This window comes from Lucilia sericata, unplaced genomic scaffold, assembly GCF_015586225.1.
Source record: "Lucilia sericata isolate MDLA Ls3-8-SP2 unplaced genomic scaffold, ASM1558622v1 Contig000275F_arrow, whole genome shotgun sequence".
In the NCBI taxonomy this organism is placed as follows: domain Eukaryota; kingdom Metazoa; phylum Arthropoda; class Insecta; order Diptera; family Calliphoridae; genus Lucilia; species Lucilia sericata.
The window spans coordinates 110,033-131,186 of record NW_023994300.1 but is presented as its reverse complement, the minus strand read 5'-3'; the positions used below and the strand labels follow the sequence as shown (position 1 = coordinate 131,186).

Below are 21,154 nucleotides of genomic sequence, written 5' to 3'. Positions count from 1 at the left end.
CAATATTGGAACATATAATAGATACTGGCGATGCGAAACCGGTAAAACGTAGGCATTACCCCATCTCACCAGCCAAACAGAAATTAGTTTACGGAGAACTAGATCGCATGATAAGTCTTGGAGTGATTGAAGAGAGCAATAGTCCTTGGTCTTCTCCTGTGACTGCCGTGATAGCCGCGAACTAAATAAGGTCACAATTAAGGATGCGTATCCTATACCAAATTTTGAAGGTTTATTGATGAGGTTAGAGGATACCTTTTATATTAGCGCAATAGACCTTAAGAATGCATTCTGGCAAATTCCGCTAGAGAAAAATAGTCAGGAAAAGACAGCCTTTACTGTTGCTGGTAGACCGCTCTACCATTTTAAGGTTATGCCATTTGGGCTTTGTAATGCCCCACAAACTATGATGCGCCTTCTGGATAAGGTAATACCTTCGAAGTTAAGAGAAAGAGTATTTGTATACTTAGACGATTTTCTTATATTTTCTAAAAATTTTGAGGAACATTTAGTTTTGTTGAGGAAAGTTGCGGAATGCTTAGCCAAAAGTGGCTTAACTATAAATGTTGCAAAATCAAAATTTTGTATGAAGGAAGTAAATTATTTGGGCTTTATAGTTGGTGGTGGTAGTATAAGAACTTCAGATGAAAAAGTTGAGGCTATCAGAAATTTTAAAATCCCTCGAACTGTTAGAGAAGTACGCCAATTTCTTGGTGTTGCAAATTACTATAGGAAGTTTGTCCCTAATTTTTCTTCATTAGCTTTCCCTATATCAGACCTTATTAAGAAAGGCAAAAAGTTTGAAATGACTGAGGAGGCTTTGGAAGCTATATCAAATTTAAAGAGGTCATTAACTACAGCACCCGTGCTTGTTCACCCAGACTACTCCAAGCCATTTATAGTCCAATGCGACGCTTCCAATACAGGAATTGGTGCTGTTTTATGTCAAATTGACGCAGCAGGTTTTGAAAGACCTATTTATTTCTATTCAAAGAAACTAAATAAGTCTCAGAAAAATTATTCTGTAACGGAACTTGAGTGCTTAGCAGCTGTTTCCGCTGTAAAGAAATTCCGTCCGTATTTAGAAATGCAACCATTTAAAGTTATAACTGACCATTCTAGCTTAAAATGGCTAATGAGTCAGAAAGACTTGTCGGGAAGACTAGCTCGATGGAGTCTTTCTTTACAAGGGTATGATTTCGAAATTGAACATAGAAAAGGTTCGGAGAATATTGTACCAGATGCCTTATCTCGTTCTTTAGCGGAAAATGAAATTTCAGAACTCTTTGAGTGTATTTTGGATGTCAATTTAAATAGTGAAGAATTCGATAGTGAAGATTACAAAATATTGAGGCAGAATTGTTTAGAGAATTCAGAATCTTTACCAGACATTAAGGTGTCGGAGAAATTTGTATATAAGAGAGTAGGATTTTATGAGGGTAGTCAAGTTACTGATACTCTAGTTTGGAAATTATGGGTACTAAGCTCTCTTACTGAAGATTTAATTAAATCGGCTCATGATTCTCCTCAGGCTTCCCATGGTGGAATTTTCAAAACATTGTTCAGGTTACGCGAAAAATATTATTGGCCTAATATGGCTATTCAAGTTAGAAATTTTATAACAAGACCACCTAATTTTATAACAAGACCACCAATGGGAAATCAAACAATTACCGAAATGCCTTTTCAGAAAATTTTTATCGATTTACTCGGGCCATACCCTCGGTCAAAGGCTGGGAATACAAATATGCTTGTGGTTCTAGATCACTTCAGTAAATTTTGTTTTATCCATCCCTTACGTAAAGCCGACGCTAATAGTATAATAACATTTCTACAGAATCATGTTTTCAGTGTGTTTGGTGTCCCGGAAACAATTCACAGCGATAACGGAAGTCAGTTTACATCTAAAGATTTTTCCGAAATGTGTAGTACATATGGCATAAACCAGGTATTTAGTGGGTCTTATGCACCTCAGAGCAATGCTTCTGAGAGGGTGAACAGATCAATATTAGCAGCAATCCGATCTTATATAGGAGACAACCAGACAACTTGGGACGAAAATATTTGTCATATTAACCAATCCCTGCGTAGTTCAGTTCACTCATCTATTGAAATTTCACCATATTTCGCGTTATTTGGTAGGAATATGATTTCGCATGGGTCAGCTTATAATATTCTCAGGAATTTGGGGAATATTAATGACGGAGAACTTGAAATAGTTAGCCAACCTGACCATGTAAAACTCATTAACGAGTCCATATTGAAAAATTTAGAGAAATCATATAGAAGGAGTGAACGTACATATAATTTAATGGTATTGAAAGTTTGAAATTTCATATTAAACTTGTTTTAAATTTAAAATTTTTGTTTTTATTTATTGAGTTACCTTAGTTTTTTGGAAATATTAAATGAGAAAATTTTTGTAGGTAAATTGTTGTTTTTATTTTGAAAACTTAAAATTTACTGTTGCTGGTAGACCGCTCTACCATTTTAAGGTTATGCCATTTGGGCTTTGTAATGCCCCACAAACTATGATGCGCCTTCTGGATAAGGTAATACCTTCGAAGTTAAGAGAAAGAGTATTTGTATACTTAGACGATTTTCTTATATTTTCTAAAAATTTTGAGGAACATTTAGTTTTGTTGAGGAAAGTTGCGGAATGCTTAGCCAAAAGTGGCTTAACTATAAATGTTGCAAAATCAAAATTTTGTATGAAGGAAGTAAATTATTTGGGCTTTATAGTTGGTGGTGGTAGTATAAGAACTTCAGATGAAAAAGTTGAGGCTATCAGAAATTTTAAAATCCCTCGAACTGTTAGAGAAGTACGCCAATTTCTTGGTGTTGCAAATTACTATAGGAAGTTTGTCCCTAATTTTTCTTCATTAGCTTTCCCTATATCAGACCTTATTAAGAAAGGCAAAAAGTTTGAAATGACCTTAGTTTTTTGGAAATATTAAATGAGAAAATTTTTGTAGGTAAATTGTTGTTTTTATTTTGAAAACTTAAAATTTGTTTAGGAAAACTTGTTTATGAAAAATGTTTGTATCATGTAGGCCAATATTATTGGAAAATAGTTTTTGATAATTTTTGAAGTTGTTTTTGAAAATTTATTATTATTGTATAGAATTTTGAAAAGTGCGGTTTAAAAATTAAAAAGTCAATTTGGAAACGGAAAATACTTAATAGTGTAAAATCGAACAGAAGGATAGAAGAAAAAAAATAAATTAAAAGGATTACTTATTAAAAGGATATGACCTGCAAGGATTATAAAGGATATAAAATGAAACAAAAAGGCTATACAGTGATATTAAAATAGAAAAAAACATGAATAAAGAAAAATGCAAAAAAAACGTTTTTTTATGAAAAATATATGTGAAAGTGTAATACGGAAAAATGTTTGAATAAGGCATAAACATACAATTAAATCAACAAAATAAAGAGCTAAACTAAAACTAAAGATTTTTTTTAATAAATGAACATTCAATTTGCTTTGAAAATTAATACAAAAACTTAAAATTTTGAATTTATGGAAAATCAAAATAAAATGGAAAAAATTTAATTACTTATGAAGAAAATTGTATAATATTTCATAATAAAATATGAAATATATTTAAGAAATTAAAATTTGGAATTTTAAAAAGAAAATAAAATAAATAAATAACTAAAAAAAAAAATTAAAACTAACAATTTTTAATATTTTAATATAAGAAAATTTGTGCAATTTTTTAATAAACAATGACAAATAAAACATGAATTTTTAAATTTTGAAAAATTTTATCAAATGTTGGATATTTGATAGTAATAATAAATGAATTCTGAAATATAAAAAAAAGCAATGCAGTGAATTTCAACATTCTTTTAATTCAAATGGATACAGTGATCTAGCTGAAATAAATTAAAATATTTAATTGGTGTTATTGTAATTAATGTAATTTTTCATTTAAATTTAATTTCAGTTTGTTGTGTGTGTTTTTTTTTATTATTTAAATTTAACTTAATTCTGTTTTTATAATTTTTATAACTATTTTTAAATATGCTGCTGATATGTACATATCGAGGGGTATAATATGTAAGTTGTTCTTTTTCTTATATAATATTTTCTTTTTATTTTAAAATATGTATTGATTTGTTTCTTTGTTGTTAAAAATTTATTCATGGCAATAACATTAAACATTTCAATTGATATAAATAATGTATTATTATTTGTATTTAATTTTTGATTTAATAAATGTTGAAATTATTTTGATTTAAAGAAAACATAATTAAAATGGTGTGCTAAATTTTTAAATTTTTGAGTTGTGGAGAATTGAGGAGAGAGATGGAATAAAAAAAATTGTAGTAAGTTTTTTCATTAAAAGATAAAATTGAACATCACTGATTAGAACCCAATAATTGTGTAGTCATGAATCAGTGACGTTACATTTTTTGGGGACATGAGTCAACATTTTTCTGACAACACTGCTGGTATAATAAATCATTCTGCTAAAATGTTTGACGTAGAAGTAACAGCTTAATTACAATTGGAACCGCTGTCGACAAACCGCAAAAAATAGCGAGCGACGAATTAAAATTAAACAACTGTCGACAGATCACATTTCTGACGTTTATTAGAAAAAATCAAAGCAAAATGATGTTTTTGTTTAAAATTAGAATTATTTTTAAAGAAATGAATAGGAGTGGTTAAAAAATTATTCAGAATAAAATAAAAAAACAAAATGTTTTCACATTTTCATTTTGATTATTTTCATTTAATATCTTTTGTCAATAATAACTCATGACGAAAAATGCGCATTATAACAACACTATTTTGGAATTTTGCAAGATTTTTAGCAAAATATTTTGAACATATGGCAACGCTACAACATGAAAATAAGAGAAAAATGAGAGGATCGTCATAGAACGCAATAAAAATAAAATACAATCTATCTATCATATTTTGTTATCCATACAAAATATATGAAAACTCATTGTCGACAGCGGTTGTTGTTCCAATTGTAATCCAAATGTAAAACTCTACAGAAACTGGTTTGTAAATACCCAGCGGTAAATGAAACAAAGTACTTAGATAATATTCCATGACATCAATATGACGTTCTAAGCGAGCAATCTAAGTATGCAATGTAAAACAACGATGTCCATTTCATAGCACAATTGTGCTGACTAAAACACACACATATTCTTATCAGCGTTGCCACTTTGGTCCAATTGGACCAAAATTGGTAGTTTCAAATCTCTGAAATGACTTTTGGTAGTTTGGTTAGTAGTTTGATAAGTTTAAATTTTGGTCCAAATTTGGTAGGATGAGATAATTTTGATCTCATGCCTATGAATTTATAAACATTTCTGACCTTGTTATGGCAAAGTAATAAATATGTCAATCTTAAGTTTATCCTTCTTAAGTTTATATTGTTTGTTCTAAGAAAATATTTCTATGCATTTCAACATTTCTGATTCATGAATGTTAAGTTAGTTAGTTTGAAATGAGGATGTTACTTAAAATCCGAAGGAATACATCTAGGCCTACATCGGTCCCGTTGTGAACTTCCTAACCAATGCCTCAGGTGGGAATCGAACGCACGGCGTCAGGTCTGACTATAACATAAACCACTAACCTACTGGAGGCCACACTAATTCATTTTTTTTCTAAGAAGCCAGATTCATGAATATATAATTTGGTGGGTCTACTACCATACAAACGGAATCACAAAATTAATATACCCCAATCTTTTTTTATGGGTATAAAAATATTAGGGGTATATTTATTTTGTGATTCCGTTTGTAAGTATATATTTTTTCTAGCCGCCCAGATAGACTACGCAAGCGTCTTAACAAACATACTTTTTTCATTCGATTTTGTGGACTAGCAAAGATACAGATGACAATTTTTCTTAGAAGTTCAAAATGTTTGTGTAAAAATAATTTTTTTTTAATTTTTATACAAACAAACAGCAAGCATTTGTACAAACACGAAACACTCTCATACACTACACAACAGGCTTGCACAAACGTAAAATATTGGTATGTTTGTCAAGCCGCTTGTGTAGTCTATTTGGGCCTTAAGACGATATAGCCATGTCCGCCCGTCTGTCTGTGTAAACAGTTTTTTAAGAACAGAAATGTCGAATGGTCCACAATTGATCCTATTACAGCCATATAGCCCCTTTTACGGAAAATAATTGTATTATCAATAAATAGCAAATTAGTTAACCGTAGTATAATAAAAGGATTTATCCATAAAGTCCTCAATTTATACGATAGATGCTGATGGATATACATATATGATTCGTCATAGCCGAATATAATAATATTACTATTTTCTCGTGAATGATTTTGGTATAAATTTTGTCGAAAACAGCAATTATGTATTTCATAACTATATAGTACCAAAGTAATTGAAAATTTTGTCTAATTACGTACAAGTAAACCATTGATTTTTTGGAAAAAGTCATTGTATGATATTACATATTAGTTTTAAAAATAATGAAACTCTAAACAGAATCAATTCTCCCTAAGGAAAAATTTGGTAGTTTTTAGAACGTTTTGGTAGTTTTTTGTCGGAACTTTGGTAAGAAAAATAAATTGTGAGTGGCAACGCTGATTCTTATTCTCTTTTGTTTAGTCGTCACTGAGCCAGCGACGAATGCGCATGTGTAGCTGGTGTACGATTTTATTTCAGTATTTTTATTTACAGCACTGAAAGAATTTAATATGGCATGCGAAAAATATTATTATTATTATTATATTATTATAAATGCGTTTGGCAATACTCAATGTCTATTATGTTATAAAACATTTAAGGAAATTAGGGGATTTGTTTTAAAAAGACATTATGTTTCTTTTCATAGTAATATGGATAGATTTAGTGATAGGGAAAAAGAAAAATTATTTTTAAAATATAAAATTATTTTTTTGGAAAAACTAAAGAATTGGTTATCTGATAGGGAAGCCAACGAAAAGAATTTAGATGATAAAAGTTTAAAAAAAGAGTTGTCAACTCTTATAAGTTTTATAAATTCCGCACACTTAAAAAATATTCTTTTGCTACGAAACTGTCAAAACAGCATTAATGTAGAAAATTTCATTAATGATATATGAAATAAATTTCAATTTTTAATTTTGTCCGTAAATTTTTTTTTTTTTGGCATACACAATTTTTCTTTTAGTGCAGTTCTCTTTCGCTCGCCAATACAACTACTGTTTTAGTTTTGGACATCACTGATGGAGAATGCAGTGTATACGTTATCCAAAATATAATGCACTCTAATTATAACATAGATTACGATTTAAGCAGAGAGTTAGCTGCCATTTTAATGTTGTTTTGTTTTTATTTCTTAAAAAAAAAAAAAAAACACAAATAAAGTACCATTTTTTCTTTTGTATACATGAAAAGCTGAATTATTTTTGTTTCTATGTCAGTTTAAAGTTGAACTATTATAAGTGAAGTTGTGTTTTGTTAAGTTAAAAGTTATTTTATTGTAAAAATTCAAAATAATTATGGTGATTTAAATGGCAAGAACGGATTTAAAAATTAAGGTAATATTACTTCATACATTCTAGTATTAATACTGACAATTTCCTCTTGTTTGCTTACAGAAGCTGTAAAGGAAGATGACCGAAAATTTCAAAAGAAAATTAAGATTAAATTTATTTATTTTCGTTAAAATTGTTAAATTATGTTTTTATTGAATTATAATACATATTAACTTTATTTGATGATCATTTTCAAATAAACTTGCATAATTTTAAAATATAAAACAAAAATATATTTTTTCTATAACAAAATCGGAAGGCATGGTACTTTAACTTACAAATGCAATTAGGATTGTAATCTACATACCGTCACCTGAAATGCAAGAGGGCGTAACAACACTTTTCAAAATTTTACAGGAGAGACAAAAAACTAAATAAAATGAAAACTATTGTTGTTATAAAAATGTCTCCAGCTGTAGAAAGGGGAATTCCCTTAATACTAACAGTTTGTTGTATTGAATGTAGTAAAACATAAATTTGCAAATGTTTTTATACATACACATTCTGAAATCGCCATGCCTAAAGCAGTGTTGAGTATTAAAGAAAATGTTAATGAAATACATAAAAATGAAAAGCTTAGTGTACGCGAGTTAGCAAAAAATGTAAGATCAACAAAACTCAAGCTGCTTGCATTGTAAAAAACAAAGACCAAATTTTAAAACTGTGGGACACTATGTCAATCCAGAGAGAAAAAGGAGTATGTTAAGTCCAAAGAGTCTTTGTATTGATAAATTGTGCTACGAATGGTTTGTGAAGGCTCGAAATAAAGTTATTCCTCTGTCGGGTACTTTTATAAGAAGCAAAGCTAAAGAAATTGCAGAAAACATGAATTTCGCCGATTTTAGTGCATCATCTGGCTGGCTTGAAATGTTAAAAAAACGACATAACATATCCTTCCGTACAATTTCTGGAGAAGCAGCTAGTGTAAACCAAAATGATGTCCTAAATTTTACCGAAAAATTGCGTTCTTTTATTGAGAGATATGATTCGCGAGATATTTACAATGCAGATGAGAATGGCTTATTTTTTCGTGCATTGCCTGATAAAACATTTTCTTTAAAAGGTGAAACTTGCACTGGAGGAACAATTTACAAGTTACATGGCGTTCTTTTATTAAGGGATATGATTCGCGAGATATTTACAATGCAGATGAGACTGGCTTATTTTTTCGTGCATTGCCTGATAAAACATTTGTTTTAAAAGGTGAAACTTGCACTGGAGGAACAATTTACAAGTTACATGGTGATGACATCTGAATTGATGACTGATTTTCTAGTGCAGTTTGATAGGAAAATGCAAATTCAAGAACGGAATGTTCCACTATTTTTAGATAATGCGACTTCTTATCCTCGAGATCTGAAATGAAAAAATGTAAAAGTTATTTTTTTCCCACCAAACACAACAGCTTTTTGTCAGCCACTAGATCAAGGCGTTATAAAAAACTTCAAGTTTTTGTACAAATCGTTATTTTTAAAAAATATTTTGTTGCAAATGGAAAATGCAAATTCTGCTTTGGAATTATCAAAATCAATAAATTTACTAGATGTCGTTTATTTTACACACAAAGCGTGGGAACAAGTCCACAGACAATATAAAATTGTTTCAGGAAATCTGGGTTTGGGAAAAGAGATAGCTCCAATGATCATAACTGTTGGACCGCAGAAGATGCTATTCCACTAGCAGCACTTGCACAATTCTCGGATGTTATTAATCGAGTTCAGAACCGAATTCAAGTTGACGTCAAACATTAGAACTGAAATGATAATTGCTTCCCAAGAAAACCTAGCCAACTCGTCTGAAGATGAAGAAAGTGAAATTGACGACAAGTTAACTTCTTATAAAGAGGCTTATATAGCAATAAAGAAACTAAAAGCTTTTTCTTCATACCGCAGCAACTTTAAATCTGTTCAGTTGCTTACTGATCTTAAAATACATCTCCCAAGATATTGAAATCAAAATAAAAACTTACCAATCTAAAATTTGTGACTTTTTTAAATCCATTTGAATATATAAATATGTATGTATGTATATATAAATATTTTATTATGTTGTTCTTAAATGAAATGGTTTAAAGATGAATATAATAAAAAAATCTTTATTAATCTAATAAGGGGACAAATTTATCAGTCCCTTAGGTGTCCGCTTATGAATTTCATGTAAATAAAATTGGTGTTTTTGACATAAAAGTTCTAAAAACTTGCGACAACATGTATTTCGATGTAATGGGCCATTTTCAACCAAAAAGTCGATTTTCAAATTTTTGGTTGTTCCGCCTTTTTACATTTCAGGTGACGATACATTACATTCTTATTTGCAAGCGTTTATACGTGTCTCCTAGTACACTTTTATGTTAAATCTAAGTGGAAAAATAAGTGAAAGCATCACCACTGACTGCCACGAAATATCACTTAGATAAGCGAGTACATAATGTGTATTTTTACCGCTGGGTATACAAATAATTCTCCTAAATTCTTTGGCATCGGCAAGATTAGCCCATAATAGGTCATAGCACCCGTAAAAAGTCCATATCCGAAAATTACTTAATATACGTTTTTTCTACATAATCAATATAAGTTCCACATAGGGTAGAAGGGGGCCAAAGCCACTTTTTTTTTGAGGCGGCCTCAAATTAAAACCACAATACATATTCTTAATTTTTTTCTTGGTTCGGATACTTAGATATGTAGGCTTTACTTTTATTCCTTTCAATCTTTCCTTAGTCATCCTCATGTACATATTTTTTTAACTTTTTCGCACTGACCAAAACGGTGATACCGCCCCATCCATGGGATAAATGCGCCAAGGGGATGGGGCAAATTTGTTATTAGTAAAATAAAAGAAAAAATTACAAAAATAAAAACTTATTTTACTGTTTTATACTTTAATTCATTAAACAAAGTATAATAAACCAGATATTTATTGTTTATTTCACAAAACTTAACAAAAAAATTAAAACAAATTATTACTGATTTTTTTCTATATTTTAACCAAATTTTGTTCTACATCACAAGCATTACATATATTTGGCGCATGTGCCCCACGGGCAGTTCTGGGTTTTAGTTTCAATTTTTTTCGGGCTTCAAATTATATTATCGAAAATATTATTATGTCTTATTGTTCACTATTACTGACGTTCTAATATTGACCAATATATTTTTTCTATCACAAAACTAAAAAAGTTAGCACAAAAAGTTCACACAGTGAAATATTTTCACAGCCCTTTGAAAAACAATTAATCATGTCTGCCTCCCATCATATGTAAAGTTAATGTTTCAAATTTTCAGGGATGATAGATAATCGATAAACGAAAACAAAACTTGATAATGCGATAAAATCGATTACTCAATTTTCAAGTTATTCGCTATTGGCAGATGTGCCCCTATGGCGTATGATCCCCCTTCTACCCTATGCATAATGAAATTACTAAATGATAGTACCCTCTCTACGATAACAAAACTTATGCCGAGTTATCTAAAAACTAGATAGTTAAATGGGTTTTAATAAAAAGTATCTTGCTGGTGGAGGATAATTAAGATTCGGCAAAGCCGAATATAGCATTCAAACTTGATTATGCACATATATTTTTTGGTCTACTTACTTTAGCACCTATGGAACTTGCTACTTCTAGTAGGCGAGTATTGAATTCCAGTGGACGACAATTGCAAATTTTTTGCTGTAGTCGTAAAGCTTCCAAGCATCGTGCTGCACCATCCATGGCTTCCATTTGTGCCATTCTATCACCTAATGAAGCTGAGTTACCCATGGCTTGTTCATATTGACGTAAAGCTCTCTAAAATTTGACAATGAATATTTATATTATTTTGATATATACTCAATTAGACGTTTTGTTATATTCTATTTCAGTGTTGCCAATTGGGACTGGCTTTTACAAATCCCGGGATTCCCGATTTTAAAAATTGCAATTCCGAGGGATTTTAAATAAAAACTTTTAGAATTTCATAATATATCAACTGATACTTTTTACTTACACATCCAGCCGGCTTTAAGATGGGTATAGGGCCAATATTATTGTGCGTAACAAACATTAGCACTAACTCAATATACCCTATAGGGTATAAAAATCAATATATCATATTACTTTCAAAATAAAATTTTCAAATATGTACAAAATTCAGCACAATTATGTTTTGTAAAAGCCAAAAGAATTAAGATCGTAGTTATGGTTTAGTTTTAAAGTTAATTTGATGAAATTAATACTCAAAAAAAATTAAAAAAATGTTTTAGAAAAAAGCGCTGGGATTGATTTTTGAAGTCCCGGGTATGTGTATATCCTCTTCCCCGAAAATCTTATGATTTATTTCGGCAAATCGGGATTTCGGAATTGGCATCTCTAGTTCTAATGCATAGATTAATATTATCTTATTTGTATAAAATAATCGGCGGTAACAATTTAATTTAGAAATATCATGAAAACTTTAGAGTAAATATCAATAATAGTTTAAATATATCTAACAAAGGCAAAAGACTTATCGGTATTCAAGTCTAATATTCTCAGATTAATAACAATGTGTGACACTAAAAAACACTCATTACGCGATATAATGCTTTTTATAGACCTACATGAGTAGATCATTTTACCATTTTTAGAATCTTCAATATACCCTAAAAATCGGAAGACATTGGAAAAAAAAACGCTTTTTGTTGACTAGACAGACCAGAAAAATTATATCTCAAAATATTCTTATCCGTTTTAATATTTTTCAGCTGTTTTGAAAACAGTTTTCTTTGTCCTTTATAAAAAGTATACTCACTTTTATATTTTTTACGGAAATGTGTAAAATATTTAGATTTAAATACAAATTTTTATATATTTTTTTCATTTTTTTACAATTCCAGATCATTTTTGACCCACACTTTATTTGAAGAAAAATTTTTTAAATATTTTTTATTTTAGCCCATATCTTTATGAATAAAATAAGATATGAAACGTTGAAGTCAGATAAAAACTGACAAAAATGTTTTATGTTTTCAAATAAAATGTGGGTCCAAAATTATTGTGAATCGTAAAAAAATTGAAAAAAAATATAAAAATTTTTATATAGATCTAAATATGTTACACATTTCCTTAAAAAATATAAAAGTTTGTACACTTTTTAGGGTATATTGCAGATTCTAAAAATGGTACTCTAATCTACTCTACTAGACCTATCAACTTCACTAGGTCTCGCGATGAGTGTATTGATTTTGTCTAATTTTGTCACACCGTGTAATTTGTTGAAAAACTTACATCGTAGTCCATTTTCTTGCGATAAATATCACCCATTATGCGTATACTACGCATGTATGTTGCTTGATCGCCAGATATCATTGATAGTCGCGTTGCCTCCATGCAATAGTCATGGGCATCACCCAAGTCACCTTGTTTACGCAAAGCGACAGCCATTCGTAAAAGAGCGGCTCGATGATGCGAAGAATTCAGATCACCTAGCTGCAAAGAACGTGACAAGTCATAAGCTTTGGAAGCGTACGAGGCACTCTTTTCATTGTCTTGGAGACGACCATATAGTTCAGATAGAGCAACATAAACCTGCAATTCTAATGAAGGATCACATATTGCAGTTGCGATTTTGTATGCACCTTGTAAACCTTCGAAAGCCCTTGAGAAGCCGCCCATTTCTAAATACACACGCGCCACAGTCAAATGAACCAGACCACCCGTACGGCATTGCGTACCGCATTCATTATACAATGAGTGTCTGGCATAGCTTAAGGCTCTTTCCAAACCACCTAATCTTTCGTGAGCCCGAGCTAAATTTAGATAGGTCTCGGCTCGCATGGTGGGAGAATCTAATTCTTCTGATATACCAAGTTGTTGATGACCGAATTCTATAGCTTCTCGATATTTGCCCCAATCCATATGTGCCTGATATAAATAGCCCAGCAGTTGAAAACAATCTTCACGGCGACTTGTCGACTTTAAAGCACTACGCCACGTTCGCACAGCGGCATTTTGATTATGTTGTTCGTAGAGTTTAAGACCTCGTTCAATCTTTACGATATAAAAATAGATATATGTATTATAATAAGTAATATAAAACTATTCTTCTACCTTTCTTCGAGCCATAAACTGCTTTAAACTTCGTTGGCATGCTAAAAAACAGTTAATAACCGAATTATTTGAGCGAGTATAACCATGTCGCGCCCATAATGAGGTACCATCGGGGCTGGAACCACATCCAGCCAAGCGTGAGTAACTTTCATCCAATTGACAAAATTCTAAAAACAAAAAAGTCAAAATATTTCAGAAATGGCAGTGAAAAGTCATACATACCATTGGTATTATTTAACAAGTAACGTGAACCATCAGGTGATGCTAGTAAATGGGTGGCTGAAAGATTATGACTGTGGGGTATGCTAAAAGAAAAATCGAATAAAACTATGATTTGCGTTTCCCAATTTAACAATTCCTTACCTAAGGAGATCTTTGTTTGCTATACTCTCCCATGACATGTTATAAAAGCCAAGTTCAACTAAAATTATAAATATGTATGTATGAACATTAGGGTAATGACTTTTTGCAATAATCAAAACTACCATAGCAAGAGTTTGTAGGGCGTGAAAATATGTTAAGGAATATGATATTATTTTTTCGCGATCGTGAAAAAAGTTCCCGCACCAAAGGCGATGAAGTTTTGTACACATTAAACTTTTTCTATATGAGAATAATAAATATTTTTACCAACATGTTTTAAAGAGACCATTGTTCTTTAAATCCTTGTTATGGAAATTTTAACAAATCGCGATAATATTACAAGTTATAGAAAATAGTATACTTTTATATGAAAATTATAAAAATATTTTTTTAAAAATAACGAAAGCATTTAAGAAATTGCTTTCGTTGCGGGAATTTTTTTGACCGAATTGACGCCCAAAAAAAGTCATAACCCTAATGTACAGTAGAAGAAAATTTATTTATAATCGAAAACAGAAAATTCAATAAGCTTATTAAAATAAGAATTAAATAGAAGACGAGATAAATGGAAAGCATTCTCTTTTTGCTACCTTTATAGTTATCATAAATATTTAAGACTCTAACATATATATGACATCTTACTTATATATTTTTACTAGCTATACCCAGTGTGCTTTGCTACCCTAAAAACATTATAAATAACAAGTAAGAAAGTATAGTCGGGCGTGACCGACCATATGATACCCTACACCAGTTATGAATATTAAATGTGATTTATTTTTCATAATAAAGCATTAATCTTCTATTACCTTGTTCCGATACATTTAAACAATTTATGGATGAAAAACTAATTTTCTGAAAGAGGCTTTATAGGGGTGCTAGGGGCAAATATGGACCAAGCCCGATAAAATTTTGTATAATATATTTATATTTACATAATATTTTATTGTGCTGAATTTCATCTCGATATTTGTGTTTATAAGTTAATTTTGGACATTCAAGTAATTTTCTGAAGGGGATTTGTATGGGAGCTAGGGTCAAATGAGGCCCAATCTCTATGAAATTTAGCAAGGACATCGAGGCTTGTATAAAACTTAGTTGTGCCGCTTTTTATTAATATACAGGTATATTTAACATAATTATGAGCTCAGAAGCCCTTTTCGGGGGGGTCTATTGTATGGGGGCTAGGTGAAATAATGGACCGATTTTAACCATTTTCAATAGGGCCGAAAAAAGGGTGTGTGCCAAATTTCATCCAATTATCTTGAAAACTGCGATCTGTACCTTGCGCACAAGGTTTACATGGACAGCCAGCCAGCCAGACGGACGGACAGACGGACATAGCTTAATCGACTCAGAAAACGATTCTAAGCCGATTGGTATACTTTAAGGTGGGTATAGGACGAATATTTTTGTATGTTACAAACATCAGCACAAACCCAATATACACTCCCCACTAAAGTGGTGAAGATTCTAGTTCTGTTAGTTTCCCAGTTATACGAATTTTTATTTTAATCCATACGGGAGGTACCATAGCCCCTTTTGATAGTCTACAATAGGGGTATGGTACCTCCCATGTTCACATGAATGTGAACATTCTTTCTGCAAAATTATAGGATTCTAGATTCAAATATTCACATGTCAGAGTTGTTAGCGCAAAATTTAAGGATTTTAGCTGTAATAGTTTCTCAGATATACAAATTTTTGTATTTAATTCATATGAAAGTTTCCAAGAACCCAAAATTAATGTCCGCACATTTTACTTCCAAATGTTCACTTTTATGTTAATTTTAAGATTCTACCTCTAATAGTTTCTAGATAAACGAATTTTTGTATTCAATTCATATGGGAAGTGCTACTTCCCATATTGCTAGTCCGCCAATTTATTACCCAAATGTTAAAATGAATGTCAAAGTTCTTCGTGCTAAATTTGAGGATTCTAGATGTAATAGTTTCCCAGATAAACGAATTTTTTATTTAATTCATATGGGAGGTACCACGGCACCTATTGTTAGTCCGCCATTTTTCCTCCAAAATGTTCACATAGATGTTAAAGTGCTTCGTGCAAAATTTACAGATTCCAGCTCCAATAGTTTCTAGATAAACGATAATTTGTATTTTAGTACCACGCCCCCTATTGATATTCCGCTAATTTTTTGTCCTAAGCATTCATGTTGATACTAAAGTGGCTCAGAAAAATTAGAGGGCTCTAGTTGTTATATTTTCTCAGATATACTAATTTAAGATTTTCTTTTTATGGGAGGGGCCACGCCCACTATAGCTAGTCCGCCCATATTGTCCCCATATGTTCATGTGGATGTCAAAGTTGTCCATACAGCTCTAGGTGTTGCAGTTTTTGAGATATGTGATTTTAAATACTTATTATGTATGTGGGCGTTGCACTCTGCCCACATGAAATTTTAATATTAAAAGTAGCCTATAGTTCCTTCCAGACATACAAGAAGGCACTGTGAAAATTTCAGGAAAATCGGTCCAGCCGTTTAGCAGTCTATAAAGTCCAAACAAACAAACAAACGTACATAAATTCATACTTACAAACACACATTCATTATATCCTACACCACTTTAGTGGGCAGGGTATATTGGGTTTTTGCTGATGTTTGTAACGCACAATAATATTTGTCCTATACCAATCGGCTCAGAATCATTGTTTGAGTCGATTTAGCTATGTCCGTCCATCTGTCCGTCCATGTAAAACTTGTAATCAGACTACATGTCGCAATTTTGAAGATAATTCAATGAAATTTGGTATATGATATTCTATTGCCCCGGGGACGAAGCCTATTGAAAAGGTTAAGATCGGTCCATTATTTCACCTAGCCCCCATACAACTGAACCCCAGAATAGAGCTTGTAGGCCTTTTAATCAAACTACAGGTCGCTATTTTGGAGCTAATCTAATGAAATTGGCATATGATCTTTTATGGTACTGTAGACGAAGCCTATTGAAAATAGCTAACATCGGTCCATTATTTCACCTAGCCCCCATACAACTGAACCCGCCAAATAGGACTTTTAAGTTCATAATTATGGTTAATATACTCGTATCTCCATCAAAATTTTACTTAAATACCCACAGTTTTATTAAACAATAAATGGCTTATGTATAGTATATCTGAGGCAAGGTACAATTCAACTTAAATGCTTTATTATGAAAACTGAATTACATTCTATTCGTATACAGGTGTAGGGTATTATATGGTCGGCCTCGCCCGACTATAACTTCTTACTTGTTTTAAATCTAAAGATGTTAAAGCCTTTGAAAATGATAAATGTTTCATTAAGTTAAAACATGTCGAAAATGTATTTTTTCGAACAAGATTTGCTTATACAACACTGCGTTGTGTCTAGGATAAGCAATGATCTTCTATGGTACCGGAGACAAAGCCTATTGAAAATGGTTAACATCGGTCCATTATTTCACCTAGCCCCCAACCCTACGAATAGGACTTTTAAATTCATAATTATGTTTAATATACTCGTATCTCGACAAAAAGCTGCAAAACCAAGTTCTATACTAGCCTTGATGACCCTGATGAACTTTATAATTATAGGGCCTCATTTGACCCTAGCACCTATAAAAAGCCCCCATCAAAATTTTACTTAAATATCCACAGTTTTATTAAACAATAAATGCCTTATGTATATCTGAGGCAAGGTACAATTCATCTTAAATGCTTTATTACGAAAACTGAATTACATTTTATTCGTATACAGGTGTAGGGTATTATATGGTCGGCCTCGCCGACTATAACTTCTTACTTGTTTTTATATATATAGATTATACCCTCCACCACCATCAGTGGTGTGTAATACCAAGAAATATTCATTTGAGACCCAACAAAGTATATATATTCTTGGACCTTAAGAAATTCTGAGTCGATCTAGCTATGTCCGTCTGTCCGTCCATCCGTCTGTTTGTATAAAACATTCTCACGTTAACACGAAGCAACAAAAATTAACGAAATTCACCCAAAATATTTACTATTGTCCTAGGCAGTTTGGTATTGAAAATGAGCAAAATCGGTTCACATCGGGAAAAGTTATGAATCAAAATTTAAAACAACTCCGAAAAATAAGCATTTATTTATAATATAATTGCATGAAAATCACCATACATTTGTTTCTGCACAAGGGCTTGACTTCTGCTGAAAATTGATATCTTCACAAAATTTTACAAGTTAAAATCTTATGAAAATAGAATTCATTCAGAGAAAATATTTTCAGGATCGGTCTATAAATGGACATAGCTCCCATACGAGGTCCCTCCCGAAAATCTCTTAAACACGCAAAACTCATTAGTAAATTAAGATATCCATATAAAATTTGGAACAAGTATTGCTCTAATATACAGAAATACTACTGTGACATTTTTTTCCGATCGGTCCATAATTGTTTATAGCTCCCATACAAGGTCCTCTCCCGAAAATCACTTAAACGCACATTACTCATTACTTAATTAAGATTTCCATATATTGTTCTTATTGTCCCTCCCGAAAATCTCTTAAACACGCAAAACTCATTAGTAAATTAAGATATCCATATAAAATTTGGAACAAGTATTGCTCTAATATACAGAAATACTACTGTGACATTTTTTTCCGATCGGTCCTTAATTGGTCATAGCTCCCATACAACTCCTTACTAAATTAATATATCCATATAAAATTTGGTACAAGTGTTGCTCTTATATAAAGAAATTTTACTGTGAAATTTTTTTCCGATCGGTCCATAATTGGTCATAGCTCCCATACAAGGTCCCCTTCCGAAAATCACTTAAACGCACATAACTCATTACTTAATTAAGATATCCATATAAAATTTGGTACAAGTATTGCTGTTATATACAGAAATGTTACTGTGAAATTCTATTCCGATCGGTCCATAATTGGTCATAGCTCCCATACAAGGTCGTTTCCCGAAAATCACTTAAACGCACATAACTCATTACTAAATTAAGATATCCATATAAAATTTGGTACAAGTATTGCTGTTATATACAGAAATGTTAATTTTAAATTTTTTTTCCGATCGGTCTATAATTGGTCATAGCTCCCATACAAGATCCCCTCCCGAAAATCACTTAACGCACATAACCCATCACTTAATTAAGATATCCATATACAAATTCGTACAAGTATTGTTCTTATATACAGAAATGTGAAACTGTGAAATTGTTTTCCGATCGGTCCTTAATTGGTCATAGTTCCCATACAACTCATTACTAAATTAATATATCAATATAAAATTGGGTACAAGTATTGCTCTTATATACAGAAATTTTATTGTGAAATTTTTTTTCGATCGGTCCATAAGGTTCCCTTCCGAAAATTACTTAAACGCACATAACTCATTACTAAATATTGATATCGATACATTTAGCACAAATATTGCTCTTATATACATAAATCACACTATAAAATTTGTTCACGATCGGTCCATTTTTGGTCATAGCTCCCATACAAAGTCACCTCTAGAAAATCAATTGTATGCACAATATTCATTACCAAATAATAAAATAGATACAGAATTTAGCCAACATTTTGTCTTTATATACATTAATGGTACAGTGGAATTTTTTACGATCGGACCATAATTGGTCATAGCTCCATACAAGGTCCTCCTACGAAAATCTTTTAAACGCACATTACCAAATAAAAATATTGATACAAAATTTTGCAGTTTTGTATACAAAATTTATATTTTAAGATTTTTTCACGATCGGTTCATAATATGGGTGCGATCGGTCCCATACAAGGTTCCCTTCCGAAAATCAGTTAAACACACATTACTTATTACTAAATTACGATATAGATACAAAATTTGACTGAAATATAGCCTTTATATACAGAAATGGTACTTAAAAATTTTTTTACGATCGGTTCATAATTGGTCATATCTTCCATTCTAGTTCCTGACCCGAAAATTTGAATTTCCTTAAATCTTTCACACAAATTATTGAATATCGCTAAATCATATCTTAAGGCGCTTTAAAAATTTAAAAGAAAATGGAGTTTGTAATGTTCAATAAATCTTGCATTTGTAACAGATTTAAGCTGTTTAAATCTTGGGGTTTTTCTATATTTGATCAGTTAAAAAAGTATTAATATAAAAGTAGCTGGTGGAGGGTATTTAAGATTTGGAATATTCCGAATATAGCACTTTAAATTATTATTATTATTATTATTATTATTATTATTATTATTATTATTATTATTATTATTATTATTATTATTATTATTATTATTATTATTATTATTATTATTAACAAATTTTATATGGATATATTAATTTAGTAATGAGTTGTATGGGAACTATGACCAATTAAGGACCGATCGGAAAACAATTTCACAGTTTCACACTTCTGTATATAAGAACAATACTTGTACCAAATTTTATATGGACATCTTAATTAAGTAATGAGTTATGTGCGTTTAAGTGATTTTCGGGAGGGGACCTTGTATGGGAGCTATGACCAATTATGGACCGATCGGAAAAAACTTTCACAGTAATATTTTCGTGCATATGTGGATATCTTAATTTTGTAATGAGTTATGTGCGTTAAGTGATTTTCGGGAGGGGACCTTGTATGGGAGCTATGACCAATTATGGACCGCTGGGAGAAAAATTTCACAGTAATATTTCTGTGCATATGAGTAATACTAGTACCAAATTTTATATGGATATCTTAATTTAGTAGTGAGTTATGCGCGTTTAAGTGATTTTCGGGAGGGGACCTTGTATGGGAGCTATGACCAATTATGGACCGATCAGAAAAATCTTTCACAGTAAAATTTCCTTGCATATGAGCAATACTTATACCAAATTTTATATGGATATCTTAATTTAGTAATGAGTTATGCGCGTTTAAGTGATTTTCGGGAGGGGACCTTGTATGGGAGCTATGACCAATTATGGATCGATGGAACAAAAATTTCACAGTAATATTTCTGTATGTGAGAGCAATACTTGTACCAAATTTTATATGGATGTCTTAATTTAGTAATGAATTATTTGCGTTTAAGTTATTTTCGGGAGGGGACCTTGTATGGGAGCTATGTCCAATTATGGACCGATCCAGAAAATTTTTTCTCTGAATGAATTCTATTCACATAAGATTTTAATTTGTAAAATTTTGTAAAGATTTCGAAATTGTGACGGAAGTTGTTAA

At 31.2% G+C, this 21,154-nt stretch overlaps 1 protein-coding gene across 1 annotated transcript in view; it reads right to left on the bottom strand.

The window, feature by feature from the left end:
• Positions 1-14,015, bottom strand: part of LOC119603138 (43 kDa receptor-associated protein of the synapse) — a 119,468-nt gene extending 105,453 nt beyond the window's left edge. Inside the window, exons 1-5 of the mRNA XM_037955047.1 lie at positions 13,964-14,015; positions 13,823-13,905; positions 13,601-13,767; positions 12,779-13,540; positions 11,129-11,320 (exon numbers count right to left, since the gene is read on the bottom strand). Of these exons, the coding sequence (XP_037810975.1) occupies positions 11,129-11,320; positions 12,779-13,540; positions 13,601-13,767; positions 13,823-13,905; positions 13,964-14,001 (1,242 nt within the window). The 5' untranslated portion in view covers positions 14,002-14,015. The remainder of the gene's footprint in view (positions 1-11,128; positions 11,321-12,778; positions 13,541-13,600; positions 13,768-13,822; positions 13,906-13,963) is intronic.
• Between the last annotated feature and the right edge of the window lie 7,139 nt (positions 14,016-21,154).